A 23008-nucleotide genomic window follows, 5' to 3' on the forward strand; every position below is an offset into this window, starting at 1 on the left:
AACCTCCTTGGGCTACACCGGGAGGAGCGAGGCGAACAGGAGTGACCATGAGGAGTGCGCTCCTTACGGTCCGGCCACGAGAGCCTACAAGCCTGGCTCGGTCCTTGGACAAAGCAGATCGTACACTCAAATGGTTGGAGGAGACAACGAGGGGTCTGGCGAGGTTCTTCCTTCTGAAAGACGAGTGTCTCGGACACTCGTGAGGTGATCGGCCTGGATGGACCTGATGCGATCACCCCCAAAATACAGAGGTCCATGCAGGGGTTCATTGCGCTGATTCGTCAGCACAACAACCTTGGGGAAGGATTGATGGTTGCTCCCTCTGACCCTCTATTGAGGTTGAGTCGTTCTGGGGTCCTAAAAAGAACCCAGAGCAATGTTGGGACTACCCCGGTCTTCCTTGGCCGACGGTGTGTTGGACTAGGTGAACGCCCTTGTCTCTGGACAGGAGGACTCACTCAGGTCCAGCAGGTCGGACATGCTGCTTCCCCCTCCTCTGCCTCGTCAGCAGCACTTCTAGTGCCTTCAGCAGACCCGTTGCTGACCAAGCAGGTTGATCCGGGGATAGCTCATCTAACTCTGGGAGTGCCTCTTCTTCAACTGCTGTTTGAGAACCTCTGGTTCTCACAGCAAGAGGCATCGGCCCTGGAATCCACTGCCATGGCAGCTTTTCGGGACGTCTCCTGGCTGGATCTGTGGTCCCTCATGGTATCCAGAGTAACAGCCTCCTCGGGAATGATAGGTCCTGAGGAAGACTTGCATTCAAGAGACTCTGCCAGTCTGGAGGGAGGGCCATCTCCTACCTTGCGCATCAGACAGCCATTCTGTGGGCCACACTGGTTCGGAGGAGACAGGACCCAGTCCTGACTCTCATAACCAGAGTGGCTGGTTGAGAGGTGACACTGGGTCTACGCAACGGACCGTTGCTGGGTTCCTCCTCTCTCTTCCCCAGAGAGATGGTGGACACTGCAGTGAAAAAGCAGAGAGCTGAGAACAGTGATCGCTCAGTACACCAGGTAGTTACGAAGACTTCTGGACAGTCTCGTTCAACTGCAGCCAAGCCTCAGAGTTGGCTAGCACTTTCTCCACTCATAAGACGTCCGCACCGTCCAGGGTAGCACAAGGTAAGACCCAGCCTTCCTCTTTTGCTTGGAGAAGTGAGTGTCAGCCCTCCTCTCAAGCCTCCTTCTCTTCTGGGAGTGGAGCTAAGCAGAAGGGTAAGAGAGGGAAACGCTAAGGACGATGTTCCCCCTCACATGCTGCTGGAACACCTGGTCTACCTTCAGGCATATGCCCCCGATTCTGCCAGAGACATAACACAAGAAGTAAGACCATGCTGAACAAGGAGCTGGGGAGATCGCGTGAGATCAGTCACCAGGTTTCTACAGTCAACTTTTTCTGGTGGAGAAGTCTACAGGGAGCTGGAAACCGGTGATAGATCTCTTTCCTTTGAACCGGAAACAGCACGCTCAGTGCTCAGTTCCATCAGGGAGAACAATTTGCTGCTTTCGGTGGACATGAAGGATGTGTATTTCAAATACCCATCCACCAGTCCTCCCGGAAGTACCTCCACTTTATCCTTGACGGGACGGTGTACCAATTCAGGGCACTTTGTTTTGTTCTCTCTACCGCCCACAGGTGTTCATATGAGTGTTCACTCCGGTGTTGGCTTGGGCCCATTCGGTCAGGATACATCTGAAGAGGTATCTCGACAATTGGCTAGTCTTGGCAACCTTCTGCTCGCGGTTGCTATAGGACAGAGATCGACCCCTCGACTTATGCCGCGATCTGGGGATCGTGGTAAATGTCGAAGAAGTCAGATCTCAAACCCAAGCAAAGGATAAAGTACCTGGGCATACTGATCAATCTGTAGCAGCACGAGTCTTTCCAGCAGACTCGCGAATCAGCAGGTCAGGGAGGCAGCCAGACACTTCCTGTCAATGCAGGAACGCGCAGCAGTGGTAAGTCGTGATCAGTCACCTGTCGTCACTAGAGAAGTTAGTCCCTCATGGGCATCTCCACCTGTGGTCTCTTCAGTGAGACTAAAGGAGTGCTGTTCACAGGCATGGGATCCACATCCTTCCTGGTTCCTCTCATGGATAAAATAAGGGAGGACCTGGCCTGGTGCCTAGACGACAGGAACCTCTTAATAGGCGCACACCTGGAAGAGTTGCTGGTTACAGGAGTGTGGAACCATCACGACAAGCGCCTTCACATCAACTTCCTGGAACTCAAACCTGCGTTCCTGCACTCCAAGAGTTCCTGCAACAACTTATGGGACACTCAGTGGTATTGATGAGTGACAACGCCACGGTAGTGGCATACATCAACAGACAGGGGAGGCCTAGTGCCCCTCCCGTTGCACCAGTTGACGATGAAGGTGCACAAGTGGGCCGTAGTTCACTTGGTAGAGCTGTCAGCCAGACACATTCCAGGTAAGAAGAATGAATGTAGGTGGCAGACTAGCTCAGCCGCCAGAATCAGGTGATCGGGACTGAATGGTCTCTTCACCCAGACGAGGATGAAAGTCTCTTCAACCGGTGGGGGCATCCAGTAGTGGATCTGTTCGCCACCTGGCACAACAGATAACTTCAGTTGGTTTTCTCCTCAGTTGTGCCGGACCCATGGGCAGCTGCAGAGGATGCGTCCCAACATTCGTGGCCAACCTCGTAGTCTACGCCTTTTCCCCGTTCTGCCTGATTCACAAGGTGATCAGCATGGTGCTGGTCACCAGCAATCTTAGGATGATCCTGGTGGCATCCCGGACCTGCTAGCTCTTCTCTCGGAGGCACCGCGAGAGATTCCCCCTTGACACAACCTGCTGTGTCAACTGCATGTAGAACAGTACCACCAGGCAGTTCATTCCCTGTGTCTTCATGGCTGGCGATTGTCCATCATCTCTGCGAGTGAGAGGTCCTCCCGCCAAGCAGCAACAGAGATGGCTGGATACCTCAGACAGTCCTATTCAGCAGTATGCCAGGGAAGTGGTCCGTCTTCTGCCACTCTTCAGCAGGTATCGGATCTCCTCATCTTTCTTCACTAAGAGAAGCTCCTCTCTGTCTGCGCAGTCAAGGATACAGCACCGCCCGGGTCCTAGTCCTTAAACTGCGAGGAGTTGATATTTCCTCCTCCATGAAAATATCTCTCCTAAGAGGAGCTTCGAGAGGTCTTGCCCACCCAGGGAACTCAGGCCCCCGGTGTGGGATGTGACTCTTGTCTTAAGGAGTTTGACTCGTAGAACCTACAAGCATCTCCGGGAGTCGTCAGACAGGGATCTGACCCTCAAGACATCAGCGAAGAGAGTAAGAGAGCTTCACAGTCTTCCTTCGATGTTAAACACTCAAGGGGATGGGGATCAGTTACACTCGATTTTATCCTGGATTTCGTAGCGAAGACTCAGAACTCTTCGGTCCCTGACATCAGGTTCAAGTCCTTCACGATCCCCTCCCTAGAAGACTTCACCGATATGATGCAGAAGAGATGCTACCTGAAGAAAACTTGATACCTCAGGCCTGAGTGTCGACGCCTCTTTGCTAGCACCGGGGTGACCAAGAAGAAATGTCCAAGAACACTGTCTCTTTCTGACTTCGTGAGGTAATCAGGAAAGTGTACGACTCAGGCAGGAGTGCCGACACCAGTACCTTTCGTCCGAGAGCCCACGAAGTCAAAGGCATTGGTCCAACCAATGCATTCTGCAAGAACTTGTCCGTTGCACAGGTGCTGAAGGTAGGGCTGTGGTCCAACCAGACCACCTTCACCTCCTTCTACTTTCGGGATATTGCCCAAAGGTCCTTGGACACCTTTCCTTGGGACCCGCGGTGGCTGCTCAACAAGTTATGTAGCTTACCCAGCTCCTTTACAGGACAAGGTAGCATCTCGTCCTTGTGATACTGCATGAATAGAGAGTGAATGAGAGAGTGACTGGCTCCTCTTTTCTTCCCTCTCCCTGCGGGCAGAGGGTAGCGGTCATCACAACTCTGGACAGGACGACGATGCAGGTAAGCTACATAACCAAACTCCATTCTATCCTTTTCATTGGGAATAGAAGCGTTTATCCGTCCCTTCCCAAGAATGGGTGGAAGCAGACACCAGTAAGAAACAAATCCAATACTTATTTGGCTTCTTATTCAGGACCTAGTTTTTGCTTGCTATTCATAAGAGATACGCTTGCCTCCCTCTTATGAATTGGTCCAGAGGTCTGACCACTGATCTTGCATGCACACTTCGATCAGTTGGGCAGAGGCTAGGTTCCCCCCCTTTGCTCTTACGGCCAGGGAGGGAACCCAGGTTGGGTGAACACCAGTCTGTTCACAAGACTCAGATTCCACCCACCAATAAGTGAGTCTTCCTTATGTAAAGAACCGAGGGTTTGTATAACATGTCGGAACAAATCACAATTTTTGAAGGTAAAGTGTATTTTTCCTAACTATACAAACCTGAGGTCCTTTACATATAGTCCCATCTCATGCCACCCCTCACTCTGTTTCTGGGCCTAAAGCAAAGTGATATGTTTACCTCCAGTCGGGCGGGACTCCCGACCATTGGACAAGCAGTTACTGCCAAACTACCTTGTTAGTAAATCATACGAACGGTCCAGCTGGCGCTGAATAGTAGTTCCTTATATAAAGAATCTCAGGTTTGTATAGTTAGGAAAAATGCAATTTACTTTCAAAAAATTGTGATTTTGTATCACTGAGTGTTTGGCACATTTATTTATTCTTCTATTCACTTGCATTGTCAATGCTTCCCTAAGCTTCCCTCATTCCATTTTGCAGAGGAAGCATTCTTTTATTTTAGTTTCTTGGAGCTTTTGTGGAATCTTACTTTTACTGCCCTTATGACTAGTAGTACCTACATGACTTGCTCTTTTTTCAGCTCGGTGTAACTTTGTGCTGTTGAAGATGCCTGCAATTCTCATGACATTGTTTCTTATTTTTTCTCAACGTTTCCTCTATCCCAGAACCTTCATCAAGTCTTGCAGGGTCCAGCTTGATTGGTAACGCATCGAGTGAGTGAAACAGAGGAATATTCTTTGCCAGGTTCATATACCCATCATCCCTCTTCTGGCAGGATTGGCCTTGGGAGATCTTAGATCCTCTTTCTTAACCTCCTGACATAGGCAACACTTGGTCCAGTCTGTTTTCCATGATTGTCCAGTAGATTTCACATCCATGATTATGATGACGTTCAGGGTCGAGGGCTCATCCTTTTACCACCCTGTACATGTAATAGTATAATAGGCCTCTTATGTCCTGTAATATATAATAGGCACTTTCCTGTATGGGATACAACTAGGTTCTTGCACTGTGCCATACACCTAGTCCGATCATTCATCCAGTGTCATAAGTCCCGTGTGATCTGTACACCATCCAGATACCTAAAACCCGGTTATCCATGGTTCGGCTTTCCCATGCTGGCATGTCCTGTCTATTCAGGTGCAGCTGCCTAACTGATTTGGGGTTGATTAGGCAGCATTTGGGATACTAGTAGGTTGTTGCAGTATGATGCCAACATAAATTTCCTACTTAGCTGACACTGAACCCATGATGAGTTTCACAGCAGTGAAGTCACTAATGTCCCTTGTTAGTGCCCGACAATCACTCCTTTAATACAGTGTCTTAACCATGTTATAAACTAGAAAATATACATCAGCAGGCTTAAAAACATAGGAATACGCAATTAGATCATGCAACTCGGACAACCACAAATATTTCTAAGCAAAACATCAACTTCGGGTGGTTATTTTGGCGGCCATCTTGAAAAATGGCCATCATTTTGGATTTTCATTTGGCCAATCGGGCAGATTTGATTAGTAACCCTTGGAGAATAATTGTGCCAAAATTGATGCTTGTATCATCATGTGCACGATTCTTCTAAAAAAAATTACTCTTATCTGCCTCCCCTCTGTGGAGGTGGTAGGATCAGTGGAATTTATTCAACGTCTTCAAAAGTGATTGCATCAATTTTTACAAGATGTCTGGGATTCCGTCTTTTCCATCATTCTGCCTACATGTTGAGGAAAATTCACTAGGTCCAAGATGGATGAAGCACATTGCAAAACTAGAAAATCTGTTTGTAGCCTGCACCATTGACCAAAGAAAAGGAAAAAAAAAAACTTTTGTTGCATTATGCAGGTGATGAAGTTTTTTAAATCTACGAAACATTAGGCCTTAGTGGCGATGACGCTAATTATGATGAAGCGAAACAAGGTCTAACAATTACTTTCAGCCAAAGAATAACAAAGAATTCGAACGTTATGAGTTTCGAAATATGTTGCAATATCATGGTGAAACGACTGATCAATTTGCAACACGGCTACAACAATATTGTGAATTTGCTGATAAGGACGGGGAAATCCAAAGCCAAGTAATTCAAGGTTACTCGTTAAGCAAACTGAGAGTGAAGTGTTTAGAAGAAGAGCAAGCTCTCAACGATATGTTAACCATGGCCAGTACTATGGATATTGCAGAGAAACAGTCAAGAGTTGTGGATAAGAATACGCAAGTTCAAATGTGTTAGTGAATAAGATGACGCATAAGCAGTCACAGCAACACCGGAATCCAGGCCCACGCAGATCATTCCGACCTGCCCTGCCCAAGAAACAAGCAACGTAGACATCGTCATCCAAATGCTGGAACTGTGGTGGGAATCGTCCACATAACAAGAAACGTCCTGCCCTCGGAGTTGAATAATTTTAAATCTGTGCTGAAAACGTTTTAAGAACGACACTCAACATCACCTGAACGAAATAGTAGAAGATGAAGTTAACGAAAAAGACGACAGTTTTGGAGCTGATATCGCCTATGGAGCAAAGTCACAATGAAAGAAATTTCAAATAGAAAATTACCAAAACTGTATGCTAAAATCAACGATGTACAGGCAAGAGTGCTTGTAGACACCGGTTCGACTATGAATACAATTCATCAGCCAAATGAACTCAAAGTCGCAGATGATAAAAACTGAAATTGAAGCATATGCGTTTGCCCAAAGGAAACCTCTAACCGTTGTAGGTAAATACAAGTGTTCTATTGAGTATGGCTCGAAAATTACGACAACGGACTTTTATGTAGTGAAAGATGGTTCCGAAACACTCACTGGATGCAAGACATCCGTTGATTTAGGCATAGTACCAGAATTTAAAGCCATATCAAATGAACCTTATGTGAAATTATGTAACACGTTCAAATATGTTTTCAGTGGTTTAGGTAAACTGAAAGATAAGCAAATTAAATTTCATATAGATGAAAGTGTAGTGCCTACGGCCCAGCCTCCAAGAAAAATACCGTTCCATGTAAGAGAACAAGAAGAGATAGATAGGGCTAGAAAAGTTAGAGAATCTCTATGTTATTGAAAAGCTCACTGGCCCCACCCCATGGGTTTCAAATCTTGGGGTTACACCTAAGCCTAAGCTTATCTCGTAACGAAATTAGGATATGTGTCGATATGCGTCAAGCAAATAAGGCTCTCAAATGTGAAAGACATGTGACACCAACCTGACATTATTAATGAAATAACTGGTTCAACAGTGTTCTCAAAAGTTGATATGTACAAAGGTTTTCACCAGTTAGAATTAGATGAAAATAGTCGTAATATGACTGTGTTTGCTACTCAAGTGTTAGAAGGACTGACTTGTGTTTTAAATATTAGTGTCGATATAATAATTCATGGCAAAACGCGAGAAGATTCAGAAGCACTTTTTGAAAGACTGCAGGAAAAGAATTTGACGCTTAAAGATAAATGTGAATTTGGACAAAATAAAATCAAGTTTTATAGATACATTTTTCAGAACTCAGTATTTCTCCAGATCCAGAAAAAGCTCAAGCTATCAAAAATGTCATAAAACCAGTTAATGAGTGTGAAGTTAGAAGCTGTTTGAGAATGACAAATTATGTCTCTCGCTTCATTAAGAATGATTCAACTATTTCTGAACCTTTGGAAGACTCACGCAATAGGATTTTTCATTCAAGTGGACGTCGGAACAAGAAGCATCATTCAACAAGTTAAAAGAAGCATTAGTGAGTGATACTGTCATGGCATATTTTGATCCTCAGAAAAATACTGAATTATGGGTAGATGCAATTCCCGTGGGAGTTTCACCCCAGTTGAACGTTATAGCCAGACAGAACGTGAAGCATTGGCTTGTGTGTTTGGATGCCATCATATTTATCTGTATCTTTTTGGGAAACCAGTTACTCTGATTACCGATCATCGTCCCCTTGATCAAATTTCAACAACACAAAGTAAGCGCTTCAATGGCGGGATCGATATGGTCTTGGCCTGCCACTTCAGTGGGAGCGAGTTCGATTCTCAGGCATTCAATTGAGGAGTTAGAGATGTGTATTGAAATGGTGATAGAAGCTAACTCTAGATGTGGTTCGTTAGTCACGTAAAGCCGTTGGTCCCGTTGCTGAATAACCACTGGTTCCATGCAACGTTAAAAAAAAAAAAAGCAAATTCAATCAGCAAGGCTTGGAAGGTGGCGATTGAATTTGCAAACGTATAATTTTATAGTTAAATATCGTGCCAGGAATTTAATGATACCTATCAGATTATTGCTCAAGACATCCGTTCTGTGAAGGCTCAAGTAAAACCATTGCTGAAAATTTTGTGAAATTCATTGCATACTCGTCAGTACCTGGATCATTAACTCTTGCAGATTTTGCAAAGGCAACGCTGTAGGAGTGTGTTCTTAAATGTGTTACCAGTGCCGTTCAAAGAACTACATGGTCAAAACAAAAATGTAAAATGGAGGAAGTTTACCGACGATACCAACGAGTGTGTGACGAATAATCAGTTATATCTATGGACAGTGGGAATATTCTGTTACATAGTACACGACTTTGCATTCCAGAATCATTAAAACGTCATGTTATCGACTTAGCTCATGAAGGACACGAAGGTCAAGTAAAATGCAAGTCTTAAGAGAAATTCTTTAGTACCCATATATGGACAAATCTGTTGAATTGAAATGCACATCATGCACTGCATGCATATCAGTGTCTCCTCAATCGGTTCCCGATCCAATTAAAAGGAGCCCTTTACCTAAGAAACCGTGGCCCTACTGGTTTATTTGGAATACCCAGTGTTATTAAACAGACAATGGCGCTTCATTTTATGGTCATGTTTTCTCAGAGTTTGCACATAACTATGGATTCAGGCATCGAAAGATTACGCCATTTGACCCAATGTCAAACGCCACTGCTGAAGCTCTTTTGAAGCCTCTTGTGAAGGCGATTAAAACCTCAAATGTTCAAGGTCAAAAGTGGAAGTCGTCGAATATTAGCAAATTTCTTTAAGAATTATTGTAGTACGCCGCACCCCAGCACAGGTGTTTCCCCTGGAGAACTCATGTTCAACAACAGCAAAATGAAAACAAAATTGCCATAGATTATAATAAAGTTAAGAGATACAAGCGTCAGGAAGAGAGATACTAAGGCAAAGGCTCAGAATAAGCGATTTGCAGACAGTCGCAGAAGAGCTAAACCCTGTAGCTTTAAGTACTAATAAAACAGTCCACAACAAGTTAGTTACGCCCTTTTGTCCTATTCCAGGAACAGTATTATCCAAAATGGGTTCAATGATTACTGCACAGCACCAGGGTAGAACACTCACCAGGGATGCATCTCATTTTAAATACGCTGATAAACAAGTTAAAACGCAACCAGTTCTTTGTCGTCCACTCCACATCATCAACTGAAGAACCCATCAATATTACGCCGTAGTGAGCGGGAACGTTTTATACCCAAACGCTTCCAAGACTGAGCTATATTTGTTCTATCTTGAAATTGATTGCGTTTCATATAATGCGTACTACTTACTTGTAAAATCAAGAGTTTTTTTAATATTGCATTTAATTTTCAGTTTATTCTTTTCGTGGTGAAAAATATAAATGTGTTTTCACTCAGTGTGGTTATGAATATTATATTACTGTAATTCTATTTGGAATTGTTAATATTTTTGCATTTTCTATTAAATTTTAAATTTTATACGTTAATGTGTAATTCAATAATGAATTTTTGCATTTTCTACCAAATTTTGAATTTTATACTTTAATATGTATTCAATAATGCATTTATTGATTTAATGTTTTACCAAGTTTTGTTGTGGTTATCATTTCTGAACTGTTGCATCTATTTTCAGTAAAGAAAAAAAATCCACTTAAAAAAGAGGGAGCGATGTACCGGTTAGCGAATTTTGTATGAACATGTCATAAGCACCGCCGTCCAGCACATGCTTAAACCAATCACGGTGAAGCCCGGGAATCTGCTAGTATCTTTGAACTGTATCATGCACCAGGACCGACCGTTGAAAGCCAGTAGTTGTAGTCTGTATCTCACAGACTAATAATAATTGTTGCCAACTGTAGGGACATGTCCCTAAACGTAGGGACATTTACGGAATTTTTCTTGCCGTAGGGACGCCCTTTCAAAATTTCTGAAAACGTAGCGACGTTTAAACATTTTTATGAAAATATATATTTTCCTCTAACTGCCCTTTACCTTCAGTGCTACACCACTATAAAATCCATATGATAAACTACCATACCCACTTTTTTTTTTTTTTTTTTAATAATCTCCTTTTCCGATAATGCAAACGTTCAGAATGAACATGTCTTGCACTTGTAAATAATAACCGTTACCGTGTGGTATGTAGTGTGGATGTGTCACTGACACTGTGCCTATTGGTGGTGGTAGGCTCATGTAAGAATGCATAAGGTTTTTGTGAAGACGATTTTCTAGCATATGACTAATTGACTGACTGAATACTCTTAGATCATGGATAAAGCTGGACCAAGCACACCGAAGAAAGTAAAATGAAAAATCGCCTCCTAAAAAGCAGCGATTTAGACAAGAATGGTTACAGGTATGGTTATGAAAGACAGTGTGTTATTTACAACTCAACAAAATATTAAAATGGCTAGGTGGGACTGTATTGTAGGTTAGATCGAGATAATTTCGAATAGGCCTATTGGAGAAGGATGACCCTTTTCATGCCCTCTGCAAAGCGTGCAATAGTAAACTTGTAGCAGGACTCAGTGAGTTGGTAAAACACAGCAACAAGGAATCGCACAAGAGATCAGTTAAAGTAATTGAACGTCAACCATCTGCAGGTTCCTTTTTTAGAGGTAAATCTAGTAAAGGAACTGGAAGTACACAAGATGATATCAATAAGCTAGAAATAATACTAAGTGGGGTATTTGCTGAACACAACATAGCTATGAACACCATTGATCATTTAATTGATGCTTGAAAATTTGGTATACCTAACTGTGATGTCATCCAAGGTGTTTCTTTGCACAGAACAAAATGCTCTTACATTATTAAAAATGTTATTGCAAAAGCTGACAAGAAAAAAATTGATTGAGACTCTAAAAGAGGAAAAGTTCTCCATTTTAGTAGATGAAGGTACAGATATATCTAAAGTAAAGATTATTGCAGTGCTAGTTAGATATTTTGATGATGATGCGGGTAAAGGTCGAGTTGTCACACAGCTGTTAGAAGCAATTTCACACGATGCCAGAAATAGTAATGCCAAGACTCTTAGTAAAGTAGTAAAGTCATGTTTTGAAGAGAAAGATATTCCCTTGACCAACATAATCGCCATGACAGTAGACAATGCAAGTGTATTAGTAGGAAAAAACAACTCCCTTATGACCAAATTGCAAAGAGATGCAAATGAAAGCTTTTTTACTTTAAAATGAATATGCCATTAGCTCCATATAGCGGCTAGCAAAGCAACGAATTATTTGCCGAGAAAATATTGAAGATTTCGTTCGAAATATTGCTTCGTATTTTAGTTACAGCTCAAAAAGGCAGGCAGAGCTAGCAGAATTGCAGAAATATCTTGCTGCCGAAAGACTCAAAATGCTCAGACTTGCTGATACAAGATGGCTTGCAATGCAGCACTGCATTGAACGAATACTGAATCAGCGGGAAGTTTTAAAACTCTTTTACTTTCAGGCCCAGATAGAAAATAAGGTTATTTCAGCAGAACTTATAATGAAAGAATTTAACAATCCATGTACAAAAGCTTACCTGATATTTTTGAAATATTGCTTGGATATTTTAGTCAACTAAATGCTCTTTTTCAAAGTAAAAGCAATTTGATTGGTATCCTACAAGATGAGATCATAATAATGGCAAGACTTAATTTGTAAGAACTTTATCAAACCCCAATATCTATCCGATTTGTCCAGAATTGATCCCAATAAAGGATCACAGCTTCTTCCGCTTAGTCAAATAGAGTTAGGATACGAATGTGAGGCGCTGCTAGCTACTACTAAGATTTTGGAAGATAACAAGGATTTCAGACAAAGGTGCCTTTCCTTTTATCAAACAGCATTCACGGAACTTGTGAGACGGTTAACTCTCTTTGATCCTCTGTACTCAGAAATGAAATTTGTAATCTTCACGGTAGCATTAGATATCAAGGTCAGGAAAACATTGCCAAATTTGGAGACTTTAGCCAAAAAGTATGAATATCTTGTATGCACTGTCAATGGAATTAAAAAAAAAAAGAGTGGAATGATTTGCCTATATATTTCAGATGAGTGTGAAATGCTAAAAAAGAAAATCAATGAAGAGTTTTGGGTGTATCTCTCTCAATTAAAGAATTATTCAGATGAATTTGTTTTCAAGAATTTGGCATTTCTGGCTAAACTTGTTTTAACATTGCCTCACTCGAATGCTGAAACAGAACGAATATTTTCGATGATGGGTGATGCTAAGACAAAAAAGAGAAATAAGATGGGACCTGAACTGTTAGACTATATCATTTATCAATTCAAACATGAAACCAAAAGGTGAAAATTGTTTAAATCTAGCCAAAGGCATTAATGAAGATTACCTCAGTTTTCGTTATGTGCAAATGTATGATTTCAAACAGTCTGAGAGTAGTTAACCATTGCATATATATAAAGCTAAAGAGTATTTTGATTTATTAATTTGAATTTGAAATAATAAAAAAGGGAAATTATTTTCATTTAGAATAAGTTATTGTAAGCCTACCTTACATCAAGCTATATTTTTCAGTATGATTTTATGTATATGTATTTCTATTTATTAAAAAAATAAATTTTGTGTAATACCCATGTTTTCCTTTTATTGCAGTATATAACCTAGTATATAATTTGCTATCATGAACGAGGTTGCAGGCCATTGGACTTGCTGATAAAAAAGAAATTGATGATCAGATCACAGGGACTTTTTGCTACAGTTGTAGGGACATGACTGCCTGTAGGGTTGGCAACATTTGCTGCAGGAGTAGGGACACATAGGGACTTTTTGCTACAGTTGTAGGGACATGACTGCCTGTAGGGTTGGCAACATTTGCTGCAGGAGTAGGGACACATAGGGACTTTTTGCTACAGTTGTAGGAACATGACTGCCTGCAGGGTTGGCAACACTTGGGGGCCTCAAGTGTTTTACCCCACCCAAAACCCCGGTTCCCACTGGGGGTCCCCCTTACCATAGGATAGAATTGAACAGCATAATTCTCTATGTTTTACCCCACCCAAAACCCCAGTTCCCACTGGGGGTCCCCTTTACTGTAGGATAACGTTCAAAGGTAAATTACAGTCGTCTGAATAAATATTACTCTAAAATCTTGTTCAGGAGGTAAAACTGCATAGGAAAATGGCAACTGCCATAGTAGGTCGCCGCAGAATAGTTATATAAATCTACCCATGACAGTGTAACAAGGAATGCTTGTGCAGTGCAGGGTGGTATTAGGATGCTTCCTTGCCAGTTTTTCGGCAGGATATTTGAATTCAGGCACGATTTTCACGACCCCGTGATGAACCATTTCCCCTCTCATGCATCGATGGTTACTGAAGTGAGCGTCCTCCCCCCACAGCCCCAGCACCATCCACCCACGATCCCAAACTGTCCTACCACCACCAAGGCAACAAGCATGCATGCACTCTCTCACTCGCTGCCCACTGTAACGAAGATTTTTTATTTTCAATCACTCCTGGCACATTCCTTCGCTGACATACAGCGAATTGGATATTTTCCCAGCACTCTACACTGTATAAGTTCTCTTACAATACCCAACTCAACATGGCTCAGGAAGAGGTACAGCTAATTGAGTTGATAGATCAGACAGACGAATAGACACAAGATCATAAAGATGATCAGACAGAGGATCCGAAGGGAGATGATGGACCAACACATCCCACTGCAGCTGATGACAGTAGCAGCCCCATCCTCCCACCTCCTCTGACTCCCAATAGGTCAGAAGGCCGAGATAATGATATATTGCATAACATACATTTTCTTCAGACTTCCAGCTTGGAAGAGCAAGAACGATGGAGACAAGAGGAGCAGACCTTCCGACGACAGATGGAGTCCGCATCACTGTGAACCACACCCACCTAAATTCTCAGGTCTCCCACCCTACGCACCCGTCGCGCACACCCCACGATGCCGTCAGCAACATTTCTCCTAATACGAAGTATTTCACTACAGCAGACACCCTGAATGGCTACTGGCAGTTGGAGCTGGCAGAAGAGGACCACCACATGACAACGCTTATAACTCCGTATGGGAGAATTCAGCACTGTCATGGTCCAATGGAATATTTGGAGACAGGTTATGCATACTGCTTCTGTGGTGATATGGCCTTACAAGGGATCCCAAACTGTGTGAAAGTTGTGGATGACATCCTCCTGTCCGACGAGGATCTACCTTCCCACCTACAACACATACACCAGGTGCTGCCAATACAGCAACACCCTCAACAAGGACAAATTCACCGTAGCTGCCCCAAAGTTAACTTCCGTAGTTACCTCCTGTCATCCGATGGTATTGAAGCAGAACCCGACAAGGTATCCACTATACATGATTTCCCAACACCATCCAATGTCACAGACCTAGGTCATTTATGGGTCTCATCAATCAACTTTCCGACTTCACTCCAGACATCTCAGCAGCAGCGCAGCCCCTATGCCCACTTATGAACCCCACACTCATTCATTTGGACCCCTCATCATGAGCAAACATATAAGAAAGTCAAGACAGCTCTGACTTCACCACCTGTCCCTGCACCCTACAACCCAGCTTTGCCCGGGGTCCTGCAGACAAACGTCTAACGCTTGTATGGCCTCGGATATGCCTTGCTTCAAGATAATGGCCATGGTCAGATGTGTCTCGTCCAGTGGGGTTCTCGTTTCCTGACGGAGACAGAAGCTCGCTACTATACCAAAGAGCGGGAACTACTTGCAGTTACTAGGGCCATGGCTAAATATCGCCTATACTTGTCTGGATCTCAGCATTTCACCTCAATGACTGATCATCGTCCCTTGATACCGATTCTCAACCACTACACATTGGACGCCATTGAGAACCCAAGCCTGCAACAACTCAAAGTGAAAGTGGCCCCCTATATCTTCATCACAGTCTGGCGCTCAGGGAAACCGCTATGCATACCTGACGCCCTGTCTCACTCCCCAGCCAGCTACCCCACATCTGAAGATGAGGAAGAATTCACCACCTCAACTGCACATGGAGAGTTAGTGTTATACTGGCCTCGGATTGTCATCCATGCAGCATTCCATAGACGCACCTTGGCTTACCTTCACAACAGCTACCAAGGGACCAAAGCTACTAGATGTCATCCAAGACAGACAATGTTTTGGGCAGGCATTGATGCCAATATAAAGAATACAGTAGAAAGTTGTGACACCTGCCAACAACTTCTTCCCAGTCAGCAACAAGAGTGCAACGACCACCCATCCCAGCCCTTCGAAAGTGTGTGAGCTGGACACGACACAACTGTAGCCAGAGTCACAAGAATGTTCTGTGTCTTCTTCTGCGAGGTTGGTGTCTCACTACACTTACGGACTGATGGAGGACCCCATTTTCTAGCCAAGAATTCAAGCAGTTAGCTGACCACTGGGACATTCATCACATCATCATGTCTCCACATTACACTCAGTCCAATGCACATGCAGAAGCTGCAGTAAAAGCCATCAAACACCTCATCATCACGACTGCCCCATCCGGGAACATAGATTGAGAAGCCTTTGACAGAGGTCTGCTGGAACTTCGGAACACCCTGACCCCTGCTGCATGTTCCCCTGCACAGATTCTCTACGGCCACCCTCTACGCACCTGTGTTCCAGCCCACCTCCTGGTCATTCACGGATGAGTGGCAAACTAAGACTGAGGACCACAACACACATGCCCACCCTCTAACCAAGCTCACCATCAGCCAGCGAGTCAGGATCCAGGATGCCATGACGCTACGATGGGACAAGGTCGGCATCATGATGAGCCGTGGCAGGTCAAGACAGTAACGAAGTGCACTTTCCTAGTGGTCGCGTATGGTTCAGAAACTGAAGACATTTGTGGCCAGGGCCTATTATTAATGATGATACCTTTCTCCAAGTCCCTATGTCCCCTTGCTCTGGCCAGGCAAAAGAGCCATCATTTGACCCTCCAAAGGCCCCTCATCATTCATCCCGACTCGCTGAAAGGAATCCATGTTCCGCTCAAGACTGTTAGTAGCGTAAAGGGGGAGGGAGGTGTATAGAAATCAAATACCATTACAATTGCTATTATATGCAGCAACATCGCTATTGTTTCATGCCATATGTACGATGCATTAATCAGTTCCTGTCCTGTGGTCACAGAGGAGTGAAGCATGGAACTTCCTTCCCCCTTCACATCACTGTAGCTGTCAATCTATGGAATTTTAAGAGCCTAAAGTTTCATTTCTGCACCTTTCATTCCATTCATTACATGAAAGTATGTGGCAGGGTTACAAGCCACAATGACAGTTCAGTGCGGGTCAGTGTGGATTTTAGAAAATTAAGTAATGTTACTATTCCTGACAGATATCCGGTTGCTTGTATACCAGACCTGTTTTTTGAGACGGGGCCGGAATATATACTCTTCTATAGAATTTATGCAAGTTCCTCTTGGTGAGAGAACAAGGAAATACACTGCTTTCTCACTGCTGAAGGGGCATTTCGAATTTTCGCGGATGTCTTTTGGCTTGTCAGGTAATCCTATGACTTTTACCGATTAATTAATACAGTTTTGCATGCATTGTTGGTTTTGTTTGTATGGTGATTTTACGTTGCATGGAACCAGGTGTTATTCAGCAACGGGACCAACGGCTTTACGTGACTTCCGAACCACGTCAAGAGTGAACTTCTATCACCAGAAATACACATCTCTCACTCCTCAATGGAATGGCCGGGAATCGAACCCGCGACCACCGAGGTGAGAAGCTAACACCAAACCAACCACGCCACTGAGGTGCTGCATGGATTGTTGGGAAAGTCCGTGTTTGTATACATGGATGACATTAATTGCTACAGACTCCATAGAAGAACACTTGAAAGTGCTTAGGGAAGTACTTAGAAGACTTAGATTAGCTGGCCTTGAGGTTAGCTAAGCTCAGCAGATAGCTTTTCAGAATAATAAAATGCTTTAGTAAATCCCCTGCGTTGAAGTTCCCAAATTTTAGTCAGCCATTTACCTTAGTGACTGATACCAGTCAAGACAGCATAGGTGCTTATCTTATGCAGAAATTTAAGGGTAAATTTCATCCTATTGCCTTCTATAGTCACAAATTTAAGATGTGAGGTAGCAATGAAAGATTGATGTCCACAATTGACAAAGAAGCATTTGATGTCGTTTCCAGTTTGGTTCACTTCAAGATGTTGTTAGGTAACAAAGTTGAAGTTCTTATGGATCATAAGTGGCTGTTGGATCTTTTTAATTAGCCAGATCTTTCTCCTAGGAGGGCTAGGTGGTTTTTGACAGTTCGAGATTGTGATGCCAAGTTTAGGTATATTGAAGGTAGGCATAACGTGATTGCTGATGCCCTCAGCCAGAATTTTTATGAGGACTGTTCTCAGGTTTGTTGTATAACACAATTCTACAGAAGGGGAAATTAGCTTAATAGAGCAGAACCAAGATGAAGATGAGGTTTTAGCTGATGCCAAGGCTTTCCTTAGAGGGGAATTGGTTAGGAAAGGTTATAAGTCCTTTTGCTGGGTTAGAATTAGAGGATATTTTGGTAGTTAGAAAGCAACGATGATAAAGGAGATACGGCACAGATTGTTGTCCTGAAGAGTTTGATTCTTACAGTACTCAGGACTGTTCATTATGAATTTGGTAGCCCAGATTTTGGGATTGAGAAGATGTATCATGAGATATGTACAAAATATTTCTGGAAAAACGTGGCTTCTTCTGTTGAAGATTTTGTTAGGTCTTGCACTGTGTGCAATGCTTGTTAAGCCAGTGAAGATTATCTCTTGTAGGTTAGGTGCATTTCCTGTGGCGTCTAGGCCATTTCAGAGGATCCACATGGACGTCCTTGGGAATTTTTGAGCCTATATACGGTCATAAATATCTTTTAGTTGTTGTTGATGAGTTGACAAGGTTTGTTGAAATTTTTCCGTTGTAAAGTAAAACCTCTGATGAGGTCGCTATCAACTTCTTTCAGGGTTGGATCTGTTGTCACGGAACCCCCGAGCTTCTGATAACAGATAATGAGCAGGAATTTGTGAATAAGATTTCAGAATGCCTTGCAGAAGTTATGGTGATAAAAAAAAGTGACCATTATCCCCTATAGACCAGAAGCTAATGGGTTGTGTGAAAGAGCCAACAGGAAAATTTTAGAAGGGCTATGGGTTACTGTAGGGGGTAATGACGTAAACTGGGATTGGTATATAGCACAAGTCCGGCATAGCATTAATATTATGGTTAGTGATACAATAGGTACGTCTCTGACAGAAGCATTGTTTGGTTATCCAGCACGAGGCATGTTAGATTTATTGTCCATTCCTGCTAATTGTGATGATACAGTTAGGTCTTTGGTCTCTACAGCTGAAGAGAGGTATATGCGCCTTAGCAGAAATATTGAGTCCAAAATGGAAGAGGTGGTTGATAGTAGTAGTTCAAAGTCAGCTAATGTTCTAAGTTTGAGGGTCCATTTTGGGTTGTTGAAATTAAAACAGGAAATAGATTTGTTATCTTAGATGAGGATACAGGTTTGTCTAGGTTGATGCACATATCTAAGATTAAGAAGACAAGGTAATTGTGTTCAGATGTAGATATTTTGTATTTTTATTTTCTTTGCGTGGAATTTGGTTTTGGGTTATGGGTTGTCTTTTTTTCTTCTTCTTCTTTGTAGCATCGGCGATGACTTGGTGAGATTTTGTTAGATTCTTTTGTATACTATTTAGCTCCCAAGTTTTTACTTTTTTCTTCCAGGTTGATCTGTTTGGGAATTTATGCATATTTACTATAGAGTTGTATTGGGAGTTTTGATTTTTTGGGGGAAAATCTTTGTTTACTATATGTCCAACTGGGAGAGTTTCTTGTGACTTACACGGGTTGGTTGGTGTTTCCATAGTAGGTGCCATGGCTTTGAGAGCCTTTATTGTTGATGAACATGGTGTTTGGGTCCTTAGAGTTTTTGTTTTTTTACATATGCATATAGTTTTTTCCTAGGGGAGAAAGTTTGATGTTGGATTGTAATTGCATATTTTTTATTTTTGTGGTGGTTTGGATAGGATTGGTCCTTTTCCTTTGTTTCCTTGGTTATTTGAGACTTTTGTTGGTTTGTGGTTTCCTTTAAGCAGTTAGGTGTTTCGTGGGGAGTAGTCGATTTGTGTTGTGATTTTCAGTGTTGTGGTGGCGACTTACTATTCGGTGAGTTTGTACTTCACAGTTATGGTTTGGTTTTTTTCTTTCTTTATGGAGTTTTGAATAATTTTGTTGAGTTCAGTCGTTGATTTCCTTTTATGACGCTGTAAGTTTGTTAGGTAGTTATTTGGTATATCCAGTTTTTTGGGCACGTTGGTTTTATTTTGTTGGTGTTAGTTGAGTAATTTCTCAGTTGATAGCTTTTGAATTTTTGGGAGACAATTCTTTGCTGTTTTATGACAGTTATATCTGCAGTAGAAAATTATTTGCAGTGACAGATTGTTATTTCTAGAGTTGACGTCTTGTTTTAGTGACCGATGGACATCAACTGACTTATATGGTATACACCAATTCTTCAAGGGTGTCTTTATTGAGTACCCTCTATGAGCCAAGACTGATGCAGTCGCAATAAGGTAGCAGTTCACCGATTTTTCACGCCTTCAGTTATTCAAGAGGAACCTTGTCAAATGACAGTTAGCAGCAATTCTACAAGTGGCACGACTTGTGAAACCAAAGGCCATCCATGAGCTGGAAATCCTGGAAGTTCAAGTATGAACGAAAATAAGTTGGCAAAGAAGTTTTCTTGGTTGCTATATCGACAAGTGGCCTTCCTAATTTAAAGTTTTATTAGTTATATTTTAATCCTTTTTTTGGGGAAAGCCGGCCCATTGTGTTTTTTTTATTTTATATAAACTATTTTGTATGAACTATGGCTAGGCAGGAGCCTACCCGTGTATGTGGGCCGAGCTCCTATTACATATCTAAACTATTTTTTGCTAACCTATTGAAAATGGTTAGAAGACGGATGTGTTAGATCAGTTGACAATTACATTCTTTGAAATGATAGATATCAGCGTTGGCTCTCACAGAGACAAAAGGGAATGTTCTTTGTTAAGGAGAATCTACTGTCTCAGAGGGCACCTTCAAATGTGCTGAGTTTGCGGTGGAATATTCGCAGTGGAATATTCCAGCGGAATATTGGGATGTGTTGCATATGTTTCCGCGAGATAATTACTTCTTGGCTCACCGGGAAAAATATAGAATGTAGAAAACTCTTATAATGTGCAGATTATAAGAGAAAACTCTTATAAGGTGCAGATCAGGAATTATGAAGTAAAAGATGTGTTATGACAAAATCTGTTTTGCTCAACGAACTCGTTACATGACCGTGACGTATCTATAGGGGGTGACTGTACGACGTCGTGAGTCATGTTCCACCTCCCATGTGTACTTTTTCATATAAGTTTTGAGGCACTATCTGCCCAAGATTTGAGTGAAGATGAAGAGTGCATGAAAACCACAAGAAACTTTGAATATGGACATAGAGAAGTAGGTGACACTTTCTCTCATTAATCTGTTCTTTTTTTCCATGATTGGATTCTTCTCCATTATGTGCTGATGCCGTGAACTTTCTTTTTTAGCATTTTATTTGCACTGGCTTATTTAGGAGATTTATTATTAAATTATTAATGAACCCCTTTTTTTATTTCATGTTTATACATGGGAATCATTATCAGTTTGCTTTTTTGTGTACTCATGTGTAAGGACAACGCTTATCCATAATTTTCTCTGTATATAATTCATCATTCGCGTTGTTCTTACTTCCCTCCGAGAGAGCGTTCAGCGGGCTTTCCGCCAGTGTATGAAGCTTGTATAACCATATTTTGTGTACTTTTATATTTTGTATCTTATGTCTCTCAAGAAACACAAATCGGGTCTCGCCGACCCACTTTTACTCTCGCAGGTCGTTAACCACATTTCCGTCTGCATACTGTATATTTATATTTCCCTTGAGTGTAATAAAAATCAGTACACTTCTACCTGCCTCTTTGTCCACCTCTCACAACTGGTGACCTCCCGGTTTGGACGGTGACCCAAGCGGTTTTGGCTCAGCCATTAAGGGACTAACTACCGCAGCTCACCTTCAGAGATCTTTAACGGACTCACATGGTGCCTCAGTATAGATCTCTGAAAGCTCCTACCGTGGAAATAACCAACGCCTCTAACGGACTAAATACAGCATACCTGCCCAAGGTGTGTTCAGGCGTTTCCTCAAACGGTTTGGCCCGCCATTCACGACTCTGTCGACCGTTTCTGTGAGAGAGGACAATGGGCACAGACAGTACCACGCGGGAAACCCAGGCCTCCCCCGCCCCAGCGACGGCCTCAGACACAGCGGCCGCTCAAGCTGTCCAATTGCCCCCCTTCACAACTGCTGAACCGACCGCCTGGTTCTTCCGAGCTGAAGGGCAATTCCGGATCGCGGGCCTCACGAACAAAGTACTGCACGCTGACCTCGTCGCAGCGGCTCTCCCGACAGAGGTGTTCGACCGAATATCTAACTGGCTGACCGGTCGAGCACGAACCGGACTTGTCACGCTCGACGAGATAAAAGAAAGGCTCGTGACAGCCTATTCCACGCCCATCGCTGAAAAGGCCGCCCGCGCCCTCGACCTAGTCGCGAACCACATGCGCAGCGCCGACCCCCAAGATGCCTGGGACACTGTGATGGGCCTCGTCCGTCTGCCCGAAATAGGCCCCGATGGAAAAAAGAAAGAGATCTGCCTGACCCGCGAAATATTCCTGCGGCAACTCGAGCCCGACGTCCGAAAACAGCTGACCGACGCGTACACCCTAGAGGACGACGAAAAACTACGGGAGAAGGCAAAGAAACTTGACGGTTGGCAACAAATCCGCCCCCCCAAAGACTAAAGCCGCCCACCCAACCGATCCCCCCCGATCCCCGTGGTGCCTGGCCGCAGTCAGAAGGAAGAAGACGACGACGACCCAACGCAAGAGATCGGCGCCGTATCCCAAGGGAAGTCCTCCCACACGCAGCGAGGTGAAAACTCCTGGTGCCGCTTCCACCGGAGGTTCGGGAGATTCTCCAAGAGGTGCGTGTGGGAGACTTCCCTTGGGATACGGCGCCGATCTCTTGCGTTGGGTCGTCGTCGTCTTCTTCCTTCTCTGCGGCCAGGCACACGGAGGATCGGGGGGCGGCGAGCTTCGCGGCATTGTTCGACAACGTCAGTTTCTTTGCCTTCTCCAGTAGTTCGTCGTCCTCTAGGGTGTACGCGTCGGTCAGCTGTTTTCGGACGTCCGGCTCGAGTTGCCCTAGAGGACGACGAACTACTGGAGAAGGCAAAGAAACTGACATTGTCGAACAATGCCGCAAAGCTCGCCGCCCCCCGATCCCCCATGTGCCTGGCCACAGAGAAGGAAGAAGACGACGACGACCCAACGCAAGAGATCGGCGCCGTATCCCAAGGGAAGTCCTCCCACACGCAGCGAGGTGAAAACTCCTGGTGCCGCTTCCACCGGAGGTTCGGGAGATTCTCCAAGAG

At 43.4% G+C, this 23008-nt stretch overlaps 1 protein-coding gene across 1 annotated transcript; it reads left to right on the forward strand.

The window, feature by feature from the left end:
- Positions 1–15142: 15142 nt before the first annotated feature.
- Positions 15143–16297, forward strand: LOC135225320 (uncharacterized). Its single transcript, XM_064264651.1, has 2 exons — positions 15143–15753; positions 16087–16297. The coding sequence occupies exons 1-2, from the start codon at positions 15143–15145 to the stop codon at positions 16295–16297; spliced, it is 822 nt and encodes a 273-aa protein (XP_064120721.1).
- Positions 16298–23008: the final 6711 nt, after the last annotated feature.

This window comes from Macrobrachium nipponense, chromosome 13 (assembly GCF_015104395.2).
Source record: "Macrobrachium nipponense isolate FS-2020 chromosome 13, ASM1510439v2, whole genome shotgun sequence".
NCBI classification, from domain to species: domain Eukaryota; kingdom Metazoa; phylum Arthropoda; class Malacostraca; order Decapoda; family Palaemonidae; genus Macrobrachium; species Macrobrachium nipponense.